This window comes from Colius striatus, chromosome 11, assembly GCF_028858725.1.
Source record: "Colius striatus isolate bColStr4 chromosome 11, bColStr4.1.hap1, whole genome shotgun sequence".
NCBI lineage: Eukaryota > Metazoa > Chordata > Aves > Coliiformes > Coliidae > Colius > Colius striatus.
In genome coordinates this window covers 23,085,010-23,101,167 of record NC_084769.1, presented here as the reverse complement: position 1 = coordinate 23,101,167, position 16,158 = coordinate 23,085,010, and the positions used below count along the sequence as shown (strand labels likewise).

Genomic DNA, 16,158 nt, shown 5'->3' with positions numbered 1-16,158 from the left:
CTGAAGCCATTTCCCTACGCGTCTCGGACACCGTGACGGCTGCGAGAGATGCCGCTCGCCCGCCCTGGCTGCCCCGTGGGTTGCTGCTGCCCCGTGGCCCTACCCCCAACAAAGGGCAGCCGCAAGTCGGCGGGGCCGGGGCAGGGAGACGGGCGGCCGCTCGGGGGTCCACGTCATCGTCGGTCCAGCGGTCGGGCCGGGGCGCTACCGGCTGCCGCGTGGAGAGACGTCCCGTGGGTGCCGTCTGCAGCTTCTGTGTGAAATACACGTGCGTGTGTGCCAGACAGAGTATCGCCCTGCCACGTGTAACGTTGCGGAGGATTCGGGGGAAAGCGCACCCACACTCGGTCTGGGGGCGCAAGCGGGGGTTAGCCTTCAGGGTTGCTTCACACGGACAATCTCCCGGGGGAGGGATCTGCGACTGGAGTCTCCTCAGCGCCGTTCGTCGCTTGCTGTCACACTGGCGCCAGCCGCGCTCCCGCGACGCTCCACTCACGGGGGAACGGACGCCGTGGGCCTTTCCTTGGGGTCGCCGGCCAGGGAGGGGCAGGAGGGCACGAACTGGACACGGCGTGGCAGAGGCGGCCGAGCCGAGCCGAGCCGCAGGGCGCGACCCCGCGGCCGCTCGTGCTTGCGCCGGGTGCCGCTCCCGTCCCGCGAACCCGCGGGGAAACGCGCGGCCGGTCACGCCATTGGCTGTTGCTAGGTGACGTGCGCCGCGCCACGTGACCGGTGTTAAATGCCGTCCCGGCAGCGCGCGGCGCCGCAGAGCCCGTCCCGCTGGCGGCGGCGGGAGCGCGGCTGCCCGCCCCGGCCCGGCCCCGCGGGCGCGGAGCGCAGCGCAGCGCGGCCGGCATGGTGGCGCGGGCCTGACCGCCTCTCCCCGTGGGGACGGCCGCGGCCCGTGCCCCGGCGGGCGGGGGCGCGGGATGACTGGGGTGCTGGAGAGCCTGGTGCCGGACATGCACTCCAGCCAGATCTCCGCGGGCAGCTACCACCAGCACGGCGGCCTGCACAAGCCGCAGGAGTCCCCCACGCTGCCCGTCTCTACGGCCACCGACAGCAGCTACTACACCAACCAGCAGCACGGGGCGGCGGGCGGGTCGCCCTACGGCACGGTGGGCTCCTTCCCCTACGCGGGCGGCGGCACCGCCCCCTACTCCGCGAAGTCCGGCTACGACCTGGGCTACGCGGGCGCCTACGGCTCCTACGGGCCCTATGGCAGTAGAGCCTCACCGGCCAACGACTCTGGTACGTCCGAGCTCCGGGAGGAGGGGTGGGCTGCTCGGGGGAGCCGGGCGGTCCCTCCAGACGCGGCGAGGAGGCAGTCGGGTCTCGGAACCCAGGGTGGGCCGGGAGGGCGCTCACCCCGGGCGTGATGCCCCGACGGGGCGGGAGGTGATGCCGCGATGCAGGCAGGGCCCGGGGCGGCGGAGGCGCCTCTCCTCACCGGGCCCACCGTTTCTGCCGCAGCAGAGAAGGAAGACTGCGAGCCGGAGATCAGAATCGTGAACGGGAAGCCGAAGAAAGTACGGAAGCCTCGGACCATCTACTCTAGCTTCCAGCTTGCGGCTCTGCAGCGGCGCTTCCAGAAAACCCAATACCTCGCCCTACCCGAGAGAGCAGAGCTGGCGGCATCCCTCGGCCTCACCCAGACACAGGTAGGGATCGATCTTGCACCGCGGGACTCGGGGCACTCGCCTTCCGCGGGGTCGGGTGCGGCGTGGGAGGAGGCTGGCGCCTTGACGACCCCGGGGAGGTAGTTAGCGACCGCGCCGGGAAACCCTCGGGGCTGTGAAAGTTGCTCATCCCTGTCCCGCCGCGGGCGGCCCGGGCGCCGGCGCGGCCCCGCGGAGGCAGCGGCCGTCTGATGCCCCTCTTCCCGCAGGTGAAGATCTGGTTTCAAAACCGCCGCTCCAAGTTCAAGAAGATGTGGAAGAGCGGCGAGATCCCGGCGGACCCGAACCCCCGCCGCAGCGCCTCGCCGCCGCCTACTGCCTCTCCGCCAGCCTGGGACTTCGCTCCGCACCCGCGCACGACGGGCAACACTGGCACCGCCAGCCCCAGCCCGGCCGCCGCCTTCCTCGGTAGCTACTCGTGGTACCCGCCGGCCGCCGCTCCCCTCCCGCAGCCGGCGCAGCCTCCGCACCACCACGGCGGCGGCGGCGGCATCTTCTAAGCGCGACAGAGACTTGAGCCCCCAGGGCTGCACCCGGCAGCCACGGGCCATCGAGGTGCAGCACCGATGTTTTGGTGAAGCCTGCCTCCGGCCGTCCCGGCGGAGAGGAACCTCTCCGCACCCCATCTCATCCCACCGCGCCGGCGGCAGCGGACCTCGTGGGTGCTCATCCCCGCGGGGTCCGCCCTCCCGCTGCCAGAATAACGACCCTGCCGGACAAGCACCCACCTCCCCTCCTTCCGTCCCTCTTCCTCCTCCCCGGCTTTTTCATCAAACCGTCGGTGCAGAACTTTGGTTAACTTTATTTTTTATTTTTTTAAAGTTGCTAGGTGCCTTTGCCGATGACCTCACTCTGATGTTGGGGACTAAAAAAATAAAACGAAAAAAAAAAAGATACATAATTTTTATATGTAGGTTTAAAACGAGAGCCTCCCGTGTTTAAGTTACCCTTTTTTATCCATGAACAGCACTATCCGGCAAGGGGAGCCGGTCACAGGCGGTAGTGCCGGCGTGTCTCTGTCCCCTCAGGCAGGAGAGGGGGGTGGGCTTCATGCCCCGACGGGGCCTTCCCGTAGCAGACAGCAAGCTGCGATGAGCCATCCCTTCACTCCCCCGCCGGCATCCCAGCCACTGCTCCTGCCCGTGCACCGTTTGATGTCTAGGATCGTGAAAAACAAAAAAGGGTATTTTTGGTTATTTATTATGGAAAACTTAAACACTCTTTAATGTTTCTTTTACAACAAGCAGAGATTATTTAAATAAATTATTGTTTCCATGGTGCCCGCGTCGTTTCTTTTGGGGAGGGAGGACATTGGGGATGTCGATCCACACATTCACTGGGCATGGAGAGCTAGCTGCGCGCCTTCCATTCCCTCTCCATTGCAACTGTTATGGCAAGCCGGCAACGTCCCTCCTTCTTCCCCCTCTCTCCTTTCGCGGCTACAATAAAATCTCGCCCCTGACAGTCTTCTCGGCAAGGCCATGAATCACTCAGCGCTGCCTGCGGCAGCCCAGAGCCATTCTCCTCCCTCACCCTCGCCTGCTGGCGCCAGTGACATTTCGCCCGGCACTGGCTCCTGCCGTCTCCCAGACAGGCCAAAGAGGTTTGGGGCAAGGCCGTGTCTGGGGACCAGAGTACGCCTAAAGCTGGTCCCCGGGAGCAATCCTGCCCCGGAAAAATTTCTTCTCTGACCCCCCGCGTCAGTGGCACCCACATCAGTAACCTTAGTGAGAGCTTTGCTTGTGCCGGAGCTGGTGGCTACCCCTGAGCCCTTCTGTGGCCCTTTGAGGGCTGGAGGCACCAGCTAGACCACTCCAATATGTCCCTCTTGATTGGTGGAACCCTTCATGCTGAACCCCCTTCTAGGCTGCACCCCCTTCAAGTCACATCTCTCTGGGATATATCCCTTGAGAGCTGAGCTCCCCCAGGATGTAGCCCTCTGAAAGCCTCTGTACCTCTCCCTGCACCTTCCCGAGTTGAACCCTCTTCTAGGATGTGGCCCTGTGAGCTGAATCCCTCGGGACGAAACCCCATCAGCTGTGCCCCTCCGATCTGTAACACTGAGGGTCTGCAGCCCTGGAGGTTCTGGCAGCTGGAAGAGGTAAAGGAAGGTGAGAGGCAAGGTGTCTCTGCCCCTTGTCACCCCGAGGGCCCCGCCAGCCAGGGAGGGTGCAGAGGGAGAGGGATTGGTGCAGAAGATCCCACTGCAAGACAAAATGACCAAGAGGCTTACGCCAAGTCGCCCGGGGCAGAGAATGTGCAGCCCGGCAAGGACTCTCCCGACAGGCTTTGTTATGAGGAGCCCGAGCAGGAACCAGCCCCACGGGGACCGGGGTTGGCTGGGAGGGCGAACTGCTCCTGAGAGCTTGCGGAAGGCTTAGGGGCGAGGACGGGGGGGCAGAGGGGCGAAGGAGGAGTAAGGAAAAGAGAAGGCGGGGGGAAGGGGAAATGTTGCAGGACGAGAGAGGCGGCTGCAAAGGAGAGGAGAAAAAGGAGCGGGAGAAACAAAGGGGGAAACGGCAGCTGCTCGCCGGCTCTGGCGCTCCCCCGGCGGCGTGAAGGCGGAGGAGACCCCAAAGCCACCCCGGGAAACAGCGGTGCCGGGCCCGTCCCACACCTCTTCCCCGCATCACATTCCCGCCGGCCGCGGGGAGACCCAGCGGCAGCAGCCTCGGCCGCCCGGTGGGGCAGGAACGAAGGAGTTTCTCCGCTGTCGGGAGGCGAAGCGCTGGGGGCGGCGGGCGATGCAGGGGAAAGTGCGGGGCCGCCTCCAGAGACAGGGGCACGCGTGGCGACCAGCACCACGGCACCCGCAGCCTCCACGTTCTGGCAAGCGGCTGCGCTGCCAGCAGCTCGCGTGGTGTAAAGGGGCTGGGAAACCTCTTTGCTAGGCGACAAGTTTTGCTAAATTGCTCCTTTGGGATGCAAGAGGAAACCGTGGGCGCAGGACGTGGTCAGGTCACAGACAGCTCCCCTCCCCCTTTTTCACAGACTCTTCTTGCTGTTAAATAAAAAGTTCTCCGCAAACATCTGACCCCCCCCAATCCCTCCCCGCCATGGCTCCCTGCCGAGCGACTCCGGCCTGGTGCAGCGGTGCGGTGCGGAGCGCGCCTTGGCCCCGCGGGGTTGGGCAGGATGCTGGCAGAGGCGTGGGGTCTCCGGGGTCGGGCCGTGCCCAACCGGGGGACGCCTGTCAGCGACCCGGGAGCAGAGCACCTCGCCCCGAGACGGGACAGACTGCGGGCCTCCCCTGATGCCCTCCGCGCTTTCCTTCTCCTATTTAGTTATTCATTATTTTATTATTTATTTATTAGCATTTATTCGCTGCCTGGTAGCATCAGCTCTCCCTGGGCTGCCGGTGCCTGCTGTGAGTGTGGGGATGGTCGGGCTTCACCCTGCGGCACCCCCGCTGCTCCCGGAGCTCTTCTAGGCTCCGCATTTCGCCAACTGCTCGCACGGGCTTGAGATGTCGCTCACATTGCTCTGAGGACAGAGAAGGCAAGCGGATGCACAGGCGCGCGCTGCACCGCCAGACGCGCCGTAGGTGCCTACGTATAGATATGTGTGCTTTTATCATCTTTCTCATGCTCTTGTTCGACAGGACGAGGCAGGCACCGCTGTGAAACGAGTGCTCGGCCGTCCGGGGCCGGGAGACACCACGGGGAGCAGGGCGGGCGAGAGACGCAGGGCGCTCCGGGAAGGGGCTGGGGGAAGGGGGGGAGGGGCTGGGCCGATTCCGCCCCGCGTCCCAGCGACGACGGCCTCCCCCCATCGGTCCCGAGCGCGGGCGACCGCGGCTGAGCAGGGTCGGTCCCGGGGAGGGGGCTGCCGGGGCAAGTGGCGGCTCCGCGGCCAGCCCGCTCCGGGGGGGGGCCGTCTCGGCAGCCAGCCGGGCGCGGGGCACCCTCTGGCTGCCCAGCGCACGGGCGGGGCTGGCCGGCCTTGTGCCGCTGGCAGGCAATTTACTCATTTGCCCCGGTGAAAAGAAAAAGCACGAGAAATTCAATTAAAGCGGCTCTGGCAAAAGGAGTTATTTGAGGCATGAATGTCTCCCCTAAAGCTGCAGCAATCATGTGGCATTAGACACTTCCGGAATCCTATAGCCAACTTGAAAAATCCCAGACCCCTTTTTTCCCTAATTTTTGCTCTGATCTGTAATTTTATCCACATTTGCACTAGTTTGAGCATTCTGGCTCTCCCATCTGAAAGCCTGCAATTACTATATAATTCTTCGCAATTTCACATGTCCTAATATGGACTGTAATTTTTGCGCAAGACAATTTCCTGCTATTTCAAGCATCAACATTGTCAAAGTTGTATGTACATAATAAATGGGAATATCAATGCATAGTTTTTAGCATAACATCTTGACTCCTCGATAATTATATCCGTTCGGAGCCTACGCAGAATTAGCCTGAATTGCATGGTAACTGCTGCTGCTTTAAAATTTTTAAAAATTACTCATAATTTTCCCAAAGATTACCAAGATCTCGAGTGCACAATGTCATCAGCGTAATGAAGAGTAAACATTTATGCTAATAATCTGCAATTTTTTTCATCAGCTATAAAGACAGAGGCTATATAGCAGAAAATTTCAGTCATATTCTGCAAGAGCAGAGCTGCAAAAAGGCTGCTGCGCTCAGAGGCATGTGCATCTCTGGGGGATCTCAATCCACATTTGCACTCTCAGGATATTATTATTGTGCTCGGGTTCTTTTTTTTTTAATCTTTTTTTTCCTTCCCCCCCCCCCCCCCCCCTTTCTTTCTCCCTCTCGATTTCTCTCTGTCTCTCACATTCTCTCGCTCCTCTAACTTTCGTAGCAAAAAGCCGCGTTCGGTCCTTTGGTTTGTTGTAAAGCAAAACCTTGTGTCCAGAGCCTCAGGGACCGAGGCGGAAGGTAAGGGTGGCGGCACAGGCGCCTTTCTCGCGGGGGTAGGTGAGTGCACGGGGTGAGACGTGGACGGATGCCCCGCGCGGGCCGCGGGAGGCGGGGGGGAGGCGGGGGGCGGCGAGGAGGGCGAAGCACCGGCAACGGCTCCCCCGGCCCATGCTCCCCGCAAAACTTCCCACCGGCGCCGGGTGGCGAAGGAAGGGAGCGGTACAGGGGGCCGGGCGGCTGGGATGCCGCGCACAGCCGAGCCGCGCCGGGGCACCCCGCGGACCGGGCCGCGCCGAGCCGCGGAGCGCTGCGCGGGCAGAGAGGCGGCGGGGCGGAGCGGGGCGCTGGCCGCCCGGGGCTGCCGCGGGGGCCGGGGGCTGCCGGCGCCGGGCGCGCGCGTTTTCGGTGGTTGATTTCGCGGTGTGCGGTTCTCGGCTCCTCGCAAAGAGGAGCGGTACTGCCCGGTTCCCAGCCGGGAGCCGGGAGGCGGAGGGGAGGGCAGAGGCAGGTGGGGGACAAGCACATGGCATTTTTTCACCGGCGTGAGAGTGGCAGTGGCGGCGGGACGGGGCAGGCAGCCGGCGACGGGGAGAGAGGAGCGGGCGACGATAGGGATTTCTAATCCCCCCTCTGTCAAACGAAGGGAGCAACTTCCCAATCTGAACGGGCTTGGGCTCTGATATTTGATTTTTTTTTTCTAGTTCCAGGGGCCGCTCTGTGCTCTGCAATTAGATTGACACATGTGCAACATCCCCAGCCATTCAAGGGGGTTCGCAGGGACACTCCAAAGGGATTTTTTTTTGTTCTCTTTTTCTTTTTGGGTGGAAGATATTAAAGAGGTATCTGTTGTTTGGCAATTTTGCTAAGTCTGTCTTCATTACTTCAACATTGTGCATTTGCTAATTTGGAAGCCCCTTCCTATTGACAGCTCTGCTCCATACACCTGCAAGCAATTTGCAGAGCTCCAATATAGGAGAATTGCAGAGATGGCAGCTCGCACCTATTTTATTTTTTTTTCTTCGCTTTTCTCAATGCACAGCAAATTTGGCTTTCAGTGCGTTATCTCTTTTGTTAATGCAAAAAGATTCCCTGGGCGAAAAAATTGCTCATAATTACCAGAGAGATGGGGAAACTGCATTAGAATAAATAAACCTGAAATTACTGTAATTATGTTGTGTTTGATGGGCTCGGCTTGTAATCAAGAAGAGAATACAGTGAAATGATGCTGACCCTCTTGGGTTTGCAGCTGTACGCGCACTTTGGGGTCTTTTTTTTGCAGAAAAGAGTCATTTTGATCATCATTAAGCTGTGTGTAACCTATTTCAGAAGTGTTTGAAAATGAGGGGCACTCTTTTTTTTTTCCCCCAACAAGGAAAAAATATATCCCAAAATTACATTTTGCCATTTACAGGCTCATCCACGAGGTTGTGTTTGCGGGGTGACAATTGTTAAAGGTATAATATTCGAAATCAGGACTTAATCATTGTAATGAGGTATTGTTTCAATATAAGCACCTTTGGATTATTCATAGTTTAATTAATATCCTCATTATGAAAATCTTCGAATCAGATATTTGATGAACTACTTGTCAGCAACAAGGCAGAATTAATTAGGCCTGTATTGAGATTAACATTTTCAAATGTACAATTATAGTAGACTCCAACTCAAGACCGCCTCGCTGAGACAAAACTAATAATTTCTCTATTTGAACTGTTAGCAAGACGTTATTGAATTAGGAGCAGAAGCGAGTATATCTTTAAAGGGCCCAAAACTGCTTGACCGCCCTGTTCCTCTCTGGTCAAAGGCGTTCGATCTCCGCCGCCGCCGCCGCCGCGGGTGTTGTGCGGGTCCTGGGGCGCAGCAGGGCCGCCCCGCTCACGCTCCACTCGGGGCTGCGGGCTGCTCAGGACCGGGGTCGGGCCGTGGCACTGCCGGAAATATGGAGCTGGGCAGTATTTTCCGGGCCGCATCCAGCACTCCCTCGGGCCGTCCCGGGCTCGTCGCCGCCCCGTGTGTGCGCTCCCGGGCGGATGTTCCGCCGCCGGGCATCGGCTGCGCGCCGACCCCGCGCATTAGGGAGCGAATCTCGGGGGCAATGAGCATCGCCCCCACTGGGCTGCACACCCGCTCCCACGCACAACCTGTGCGCAGAGCCGCGCGCGGCGAGTGGCCCGCGCCCAGTCTCTCCCCGCTCCCCTCCGCCCCGCAGCGCCGGACCCTTGTGGTGGCCGCGGGCTATGCCCGGCGCTGGGCAGCCCCGCGGAGCTGGCACGGCTGAGCCCGGCGCTGGGACAGCCACGGCGGCACCGGGCCGGTTGCACCGCCGAGGGAATGCGCGGCCCAGGCTGGGGATGCATGGAGAGGGCTCGGCAAGGGATGCGTGGAGGAATGCGCATCCCAGCCCGTCCGCATCCTTCTCCCGGCCAGGTCTCTCCGGCCGCCAGCCGCCCCTCTCTGAGGGTCACGCAGCCCTTCGGTACTGCCGCTGCCACGCGGCTGGGCCCGGCCCGGCACACCCGGGGACAGGCTGCCCGGGCCGGGCCCAGGCGCTCCCTGCTCCCGCCTCGCCTCTCAGTGCCGGCCTCTGCCGCCCCGCTGAGGAGCGCAGAGCCTGGCCCGGGCCCTGCTGACGGCCGCGCGACGAGTCAGGGAGCACGCGTGTCTCTTTTTCCAAACCATAATTTTACTGTCTCAAAGAAACTTTATAACTTATGTACAAAGATTTCTGTGGGTTTTTTTTTTCTTTTCCTTCCCCAGATACAAAGCAATAAGTTAACATTCTCAATATAAAACTAAACTTTGACATATAGAACACTAAACACAGCCGAGCTCAGTTTATCACATCTTCCGAGTTTCACAAGTAAAATGTCAAGATCTCAGTACACAAAGCATCATGTTTTACAGCCACACGAAACAGAACGGAAATAATAATTAAAAAAAAGGCTAAATTTGTGCAACATGTTTACAGAACAATAATAATAATAAAGAATAAAATATGTACAGCGAATAGCTCCTGCACGTCGGTTTGTGCGCTTCGGTTTCGGGCCGGCTTTCCGTGGGGAAGCCTCGTCGGGGCTGCGCGGAGCTGCGAGGGTGCGCCCACCTGCCCGCCCGGCGGTTCCCCTTTCGCCGCCGCCCCCACTGCTCCTGTTCCGTCCTTCGCGCCTTGCTTCGCCTCAGCCAAGTGCTCGGCAGCTGCTGCGATTCCGCTTCAGAGTACCAGACAATGTGCGTCTATTTCCTTTGTTAAAGACGCGAGAAATACAAACCCTTCGAACCCAACCTCTCCGCACTAGCCAAGTATAAAAGTTACTGTAAAAGTTAAAAATCGCATCCTTCTCCTGTGGTACCGGAGGGGCCGAGGGCCGTGGGTAGGTTTGATTAAAGTAAACTGTGCGTCCGAGCAGTGCCCTCAGCAAGCTGGGTTGTCCGTTTCTAGCACTCTCATAGTGGTAATTTAAATCAATAAATAAAACCCCTGTCTTCCCCTTTTAACAACAACAAAAAATATACAGATGGATAGTGAAAGGTACAGAAAACGTAGAGGCAAAGAAGCTCTGGAAATTGTACAGCTTCTGTCCCCTTGAAGTTGAAGAGACCGTCATCGGGGTAGTAAATAAATGACCTACATTTCAACAGACACAGACAGACAGACAGGACAGAGGAGAGGGCTTCCCCCCCCCAAACATCTTTTTCCGATTGTCCCACAGCGGCGGCCGGCGCTGGCGCTGCTCCCAGGCTGTTGTGCGGCGCTGGGGCCGCTCTGTCAGCTGTCGGCGCTGGGAACTGGCCCGCATCACATCTGTGCTCCCCCGCACCGCGCTGCGGTGCAGCGGCCTAACGGCTGGGCGGGCAAGAGACCTCCTGTTTGTTTGTTTGCTTGGGTTGCTTTTGTGGTTTTTTCCTCTTTCTCTCTTTTCCCCTTTTTATTATTTTTTTCCTTTTTCCCCCTTTCCTTTAAATTTTACCTAATTTGATTTTTTTTTTCCGCAATAATTTGAATTCTTTTTGGGACCGATGGTGCTTGCGGTAGGGGAAAATGGGTTTATAATCACATGAGCTGCGGCTGCTGCATAGCTTCTTGGTGGGCCGAAGGATACCACGACGTGTAGCTGGGGATGTAAGCGCCCGGGGTCCCAGACGAGGCCTTACCGGAGGCGGAGGTGGTATTCCACACCGGGGGCACCGGTGGCGAGCTGCCCGAGAGAGCCCTGCCGTTGGTCAAGGCGCTGCTCTCCAGGGCCGCCCCTCCTTGCTTCATCAGCTTCTTGAATTTGGAGCGTTTATTCTGAAACCAAATCTTCACCTGCAAACGGGAACGGGGCAGAGCTCAGCATCGCTTGATACCATGCAGCATCCCTCCTCCCCGCTCCGGGCTCCGATGGATACATGCACCCGGCAGCCCTTAGTTTCTACCCCTGATCTCACCCCCTATCCCATGGCTGTTGTGCCCGTTGCCATTTTGCGATGCCAAACCACCCGGTAAGATACCCCCCAACGCGGAGGCGCAGCCGGTGCTGCAGTGGGGCAGACGTCTCAGTGGGCCTCGCTGCCCGTGGCTGTGACCCGTCTGCATCACGCGTGGGGTTTTTTTTTCCCACGTCGGCCGTGGGGAAAGGGAGAGGACACGGGAGAGGGGCCGACTCAGTCGCAAGTGTACCTGGGTCTGGGTGAGTCCCAGAGATGCTGCGAGCTCGGCTCTTTCGGGAAGAGCCAGGTACTGAGTTTGCTGGAACCTCCTGTTCAAAGCCTGTAGCTGCAAACTGGAATAAATAGTCCTGGGTTTGCGGATTTTTTTCCCTTTCCCATTAAAGCGAACTTCCCCTCCTTCTACCACAGTGCTTTTCTCCGATTCGGCCCCTACAAACAACAAGCGATGCAGAATAAATAATAATAATAGCAGCAATAGTAATAATAACAGCAATAGCAGCAGCAACAGTGACAATAACAGCAGCAACATCAACAATAACAATAATGAGAAGGAAGAAAAGTGAAGCTCGAGTAAACCTAACAAAGGCTCCGGGCGATTATGGCAGCCCAGGCTCCTTCCCAGAGAAAGTTTGCTATTTTTACAGGCTGCAGTTTAGGTTTAATTACCCTTAATTGCATACATTGTTTATAGCGCTACGCAATAAATAATTACGAAGACTAATACGTGCACATCTGGGTTGATTTCTTTTCCAGACAGGCATTGTGTGCTCTGTGTACTGCTCCCCTGTGATTCTCAGCCTCTCCTGACTAATATTTTGTAATTTAATTTAATTTTTCCCCCCCGATAGAATTTTTTTATACAAGCACCCTCCCTCCTTACTTTCCCTCCCCCCCCCCCGCCCTCCCTCCCCCCCCCCTTCCCCAAGCCGAGTGCACCTACCTGTCTCCTCTAACCGGGTCTGAGTCAGGCTGGAGCTGTTGGGGTAGGACTGCACTGAACTGATGTAGGGGTTAGTCGAGTGGCTGCTGACCGAGTTCACATAGGGGTAGCCCAGCGGTCGGGAGAAGGACGAAGCTGTGCTGTACGAGCTGTCAGGCTGAGAGTGGCCCGCGGAGTGTAAACAGTGCATGGAATAGTGTCCGTGGGACATGGGAGAAGGAGACATTTGCTGGCTGGGCGGCCCAAACTCCATAAAGACAGCCTTCCCTGAGACGGGGCTATTTAGACTCTCTGGCATGGTAGTCATGGTCATTTCTTGTCGCTTGGTCTGTGTGTGTGTTCTCTCTTCAGCTTGCCTTTTTGGGGTCTGTTGTGTTTCTCAGGACAGGAAAGAACCCAATTTAAGCGGAACAGGGTTTTTCACATTCCATTCATAAGAAAATGGAGTTTGTCTCTTTGAAAAGTCTAAGCATGATGCTGTAGATCTACACAAACTCGCCTAAAAGCTTTGACTCAGCCAAGTCTATGAATATTCATGAGCTGGAGGAGCTGATTGGTCCTCCGTCTTGCATAATCGCTTTGGATTGGTCCAAGGCGCTCGGGGCTCGCCCGGACCCCGGTGTGCGCGGAGAGCCGGACTGGCAGCGCCGCGCGTCCCCGAGCGCCGGCGGCGGCCGCACGCCCCGACGGCCCCGCTCGCCTGCCCCGCTCGCCGGCCTCTGCCCCGCACCGCCGGGCCCCGCTCCGCCGGCTCCCGGGCCCCGCGGCCGGCCGGCCCAGGCCGAGGAGTCTCCTGGGCCCCGCGTGCCTACCGTGGGCCGCTCGCTCCCGCTGCCGTGGCTGGAGGTCGGCCGGAGGCAGCGCGCCTCCCTTCGCCCTTCCCCTCAGCCCCTCGCCGCGCAGGCGGCTCGGAGGGGGCGGCAGCCGCGCTCCGCCGGCCCCGGCGGGCTGCGGGGGGCTCTGGTCCGCCGCGCAGGCCCCGCTCCTCGCCCCGCTCCTCTACTCCCTGCTCCGGTGGACGGCGGCGGGACCGGCAGAGCAAGCGGACGGCCCCTGCCTGCCCCGCCGCGCACATCCCGCGGGAGCGCAGAGGTTCTCCGCCCCGGCCCGCGGGTCTCAGCGCCGCCCGCACCTCTGGAACGCGCCGCTCTTCTTTTGCCGTTATTGTTCTTAAAGACGAGGAAAAAAAAGAAACAAACGAAACGAAAACGCACTACGAAACAGAAATCGCCCTGAACGGGCCAAACGGCGCATTTGAGCTTAAAATAAAAACTTCCGCGTGCGTGAGCGGTAAACGAGGTGGGACTAGGGAGATCCTCCCCAGAAAGCCCACGATGAATCCCAAATTACTTTGTTAGATAATTAGAAAGTGTTGATAATTATTTCTTTCATAATTCAACGGTGTGACTGTAACAGGAAAACGATCTCGTGAAAGTTCACACGTGCAGATGTATTAGTTACTGATTCATTTGATTAAATGCTAGTCTCAAGTGCTCTGATCCACAGCTGAAGGCGGCCCCATTAGCATAACACTGATGTTTAATTTTCATACGCATAATTAGCCATATATTTAACACTAATAGCAACATGCAGCCTTCCAGCATTAAACAGCCTGGGATTTGATCTGGCCTGGGCTGAACTCTCCCGGTTACACCTAGGCTGTCTGGGGTGCGCGTTATCGCGGCAATACACCGATGTAATCAAGAATATTTTGGGAAATGGAGAACACCAATAAAAGCGAACACGCGAAACAAATCGCGGCCTAACAGCGTTAGCTCACTTAGCGCCCACTCGTCCTCCCCCGCCGCCGCCCGCGGGTACTGTCGGCAGCGGGCCCTGGGCACCCCCGTCGGCGCTCGCATGGTGCTCGGGCTCCTTCGGGCAGCGACGATCCTTGGAGCAACCGGTTCATGGTTGTGCGAAGCTGCCAAGACCGACCTCCTCTGCTCATGGTCTTTTTTTTTTTCTCCCCCTTTCATTAGTGACTCTGTCGGATTTAATTGCCCATTTCCAAACACCTCTTTTACTTCCCGTCTCCCCCTACCCTTTTTTCTTTTTTTTTTTTTCTGGTTCTATTTTGTTTTGCTCATGATGCGCAAAGTTCATTTTCATGCACCGGCCGCGGCTTGGCGCGGGAAGGGGCCACAGCGGTGTGTCTCCCCTTGGACTCCTCGGCAACCGGCTGTGACCCCTGGCCATGTAAGTGACCACTCGAGGAGGGTCTGTGCGCTTCTCTGAAGAGGGAACGGGGCGCCCCGGCAGCTCCCGCACCCTCGAACACGGCGGCCGCGGAGAGGGGAAGCTGCTCTGTGCTCGGCGGGTCTGCTGCCACCTTCTCGGCCAGGCGCTGGCAGTTCCGCGGGAATCTGCAGTCCCGCCGACTCCGCCAAAACTCCGCGGGGCGGCCGGCGCGGGTCTGCTCACGCCCACCCTCCGGAGCAGGGCCGCCCCCCCTCGCCCCGTGCAACGCTGACCCTCGCAGCGCGGCGGCTACGGCGTGCACGGAGAGGCCGCGGCCGCGGGACGCCCCGACCCCACGAGGGCGATCGCCCCGTCGGGGCTCTCGTCATAGTTGCCCGGCAAGACTTCCTGCGTGAAGAGCGTGAGCGATGCGCCGGCACTCCCCGCACAGCCCGGCACTCCCCGCACAGCCCAGGCATCTCTTCAGTCGCTCATAATTAGGATTGCAGACGGGCGCCATCAATGCCAGCACCTGGTCGCCACCGCTCCGCAGCGGTCCCATCACAGTTACCAGGGGGACTTCAGAGCAAACGGTGACTACAAGGAGCTGCAGGCAGCCCCCTTAGGCCAGGTTGCAGGAATCGGGGGGGGGAGTCCCCGCTCCTGACTGCTCCCCTCCCGCCCCAGCCCACGCCGCAGCAAGCGCCGGACGGGCGGCGGAGGTGGCCCGGCGGGGAGCAAGGAACAGGGCAATGCCTCGCATATGCGGTGCCATCCAGGGGCTCATGGTGCAGCCAAACCTGCTCTGAGGAGCGGCCCTAGCGTGCTCCGAGGAGGCAGGGGCTCTTCAGTTGCCCCCGGCGCCTCTCGGACGGGGCAACGCGGTCGGGCAGCTGAGAGTTGGGGAACTAAATAGACCCGCCCTGGGGATCCCCGGCCTCTCGCGGGCAGAGCGCTGGTTAACCTCTGTGTATTTGTAAACTACTTGGCTGCATCGTTTATTTTTACAGGTTTTAAGGCCTTCCAAGCTCCTCTCGAGGAGGACGGAGGTGAGCGGCTGCCCTGCGGTGTTAGTCGTGTTCGGGGGGGTCCTGCTTCTTGAAAAGATGCTGTTAGAAAGTATTAGAGCTGACAGCTCACTGTACTCGAGTGAAAACAAACAGCAGAGTAAAGCTGTAAGAAAGCGGCTTACTTCTGCCGAGAACCAGAGGCACCCGGTGCTGGACAGCCCCATTTGCCCGCACGCAAACCTGTCGGGCCCTTTACGCAGGACTGCATCTGCCTGCAATTACAGGCAAGTTATTTGTACCAAAACCGCAACGCTGTTTGCCGCGGGTCTGGGGCAATTCTGATGTCACTTGCTTATCTCCGAGACTACCCTGTATTTCACGGGACCCAGTCCCGCTCCGGTAGCCTCCAAGTACCAAGGACAGACCTTTCTGGCCCAATGGTGCGGTCAACAACCAGCAAATCGCAAATCAAATCCTCCAGTTCATTAGGACCATCAGCTTGTAACTCCGAGCAAGAGCCAGGTCTCATCCTCCAGATCGCAAACTCCTCCGTTTTTGTAAAATGCTTAAACTGCAGAGTGCCTCTCTCCTAAGTAACATGGGCACTGCAGAGCACTGATTACCCCAAAGCGGCTAATTCTTCAAGCAGGGCAATTACTGATCTCTAGAGAAACACGCTTCGCATCTCATTTTTAATCACTTTTTTGTGCCATGCAAAGATAAACTAGCCTAGGCAGGAAGGAGGGGGAGGAAGGGCTGCTGTCTCTGCCTGCCACCCTTGGGAAACTTTTTTCCATCCTAGTAGAAGTTACAGCCCGGGAAAGAACACTATGCTAATCGCAGTGAAGACAAATTGACTCCGTAGCCCAGCTATAAAGGGAAAATACTATGTTCCTCTGTCCTCTCAGCTGTGTCATCTGATACATATTTGTCCCACATAGGATTTGGAAAAGCAGGGACCTGTGCTCTGCTCCTCACTCCCAATAACCAAACCCCTTTGCACTTGCAGGTTGTGCATGGCTGCTTTCAGGGTCACA

General features: G+C 58.6%; 2 protein-coding genes across 3 annotated transcripts; one reads left to right on the top strand and one right to left on the bottom strand.

Moving 5' to 3' along the window:
• Positions 1-929: 929 nt before the first annotated feature.
• On the top strand, positions 930-2,179 carry DLX2 (distal-less homeobox 2). Its single transcript, XM_062005025.1, has 3 exons — positions 930-1,251; positions 1,474-1,661; positions 1,889-2,179. The coding sequence occupies exons 1-3, from the start codon at positions 930-932 to the stop codon at positions 2,177-2,179; spliced, it is 801 nt and encodes a 266-aa protein (XP_061861009.1).
• An 8,385-nt stretch (positions 2,180-10,564) lies between these two features.
• Positions 10,565-12,243, bottom strand: DLX1 (distal-less homeobox 1). Of its 2 annotated transcripts, XM_062004912.1 has the most exons (3): positions 11,931-12,243; positions 11,220-11,419; positions 10,565-10,865 (listed from the first exon to the last, which is right to left on the bottom strand). In XM_062004912.1, exons 1-3 carry the CDS (start codon positions 12,241-12,243, stop codon positions 10,611-10,613), a joined length of 768 nt encoding a protein of 255 aa, XP_061860896.1. In that variant the 3' UTR covers positions 10,565-10,610. The 2 variants fall into 2 exon arrangements, with proteins under 2 accessions (XP_061860896.1, XP_061860897.1); XM_062004913.1 differs by lacking the exon at positions 11,220-11,419 and having other exon boundaries at positions 10,843-10,865.
• Between the last annotated feature and the right edge of the window lie 3,915 nt (positions 12,244-16,158).

Coding starts and splice junctions, on each gene's coding strand:
- DLX2 (XM_062005025.1), top strand. CDS start 930: ATGACTGGGGTGCTGGAGAGCCTGGTGCCGGACATGCACTCCAGCCAG. Junction 1,252..1,473: donor CTCACCGGCCAACGACTCTG/GTACGTCCGAGC, acceptor TTTCTGCCGCAG/CAGAGAAGGAAGACTGCGAG. Junction 1,662..1,888: donor TCGGCCTCACCCAGACACAG/GTAGGGATCGAT, acceptor CTCTTCCCGCAG/GTGAAGATCTGGTTTCAAAA.
- DLX1 (XM_062004912.1), bottom strand. CDS start 12,243: ATGACCATGACTACCATGCCAGAGAGTCTAAATAGCCCCGTCTCAGGG. Junction 11,420..11,930: donor GACCCGGTTAGAGGAGACAG/GTAGGTGCACTC, acceptor TGTTGTTTGTAG/GGGCCGAATCGGAGAAAAGC. Junction 10,866..11,219: donor TGGGACTCACCCAGACCCAG/GTACACTTGCGA, acceptor TCCCGTTTGCAG/GTGAAGATTTGGTTTCAGAA.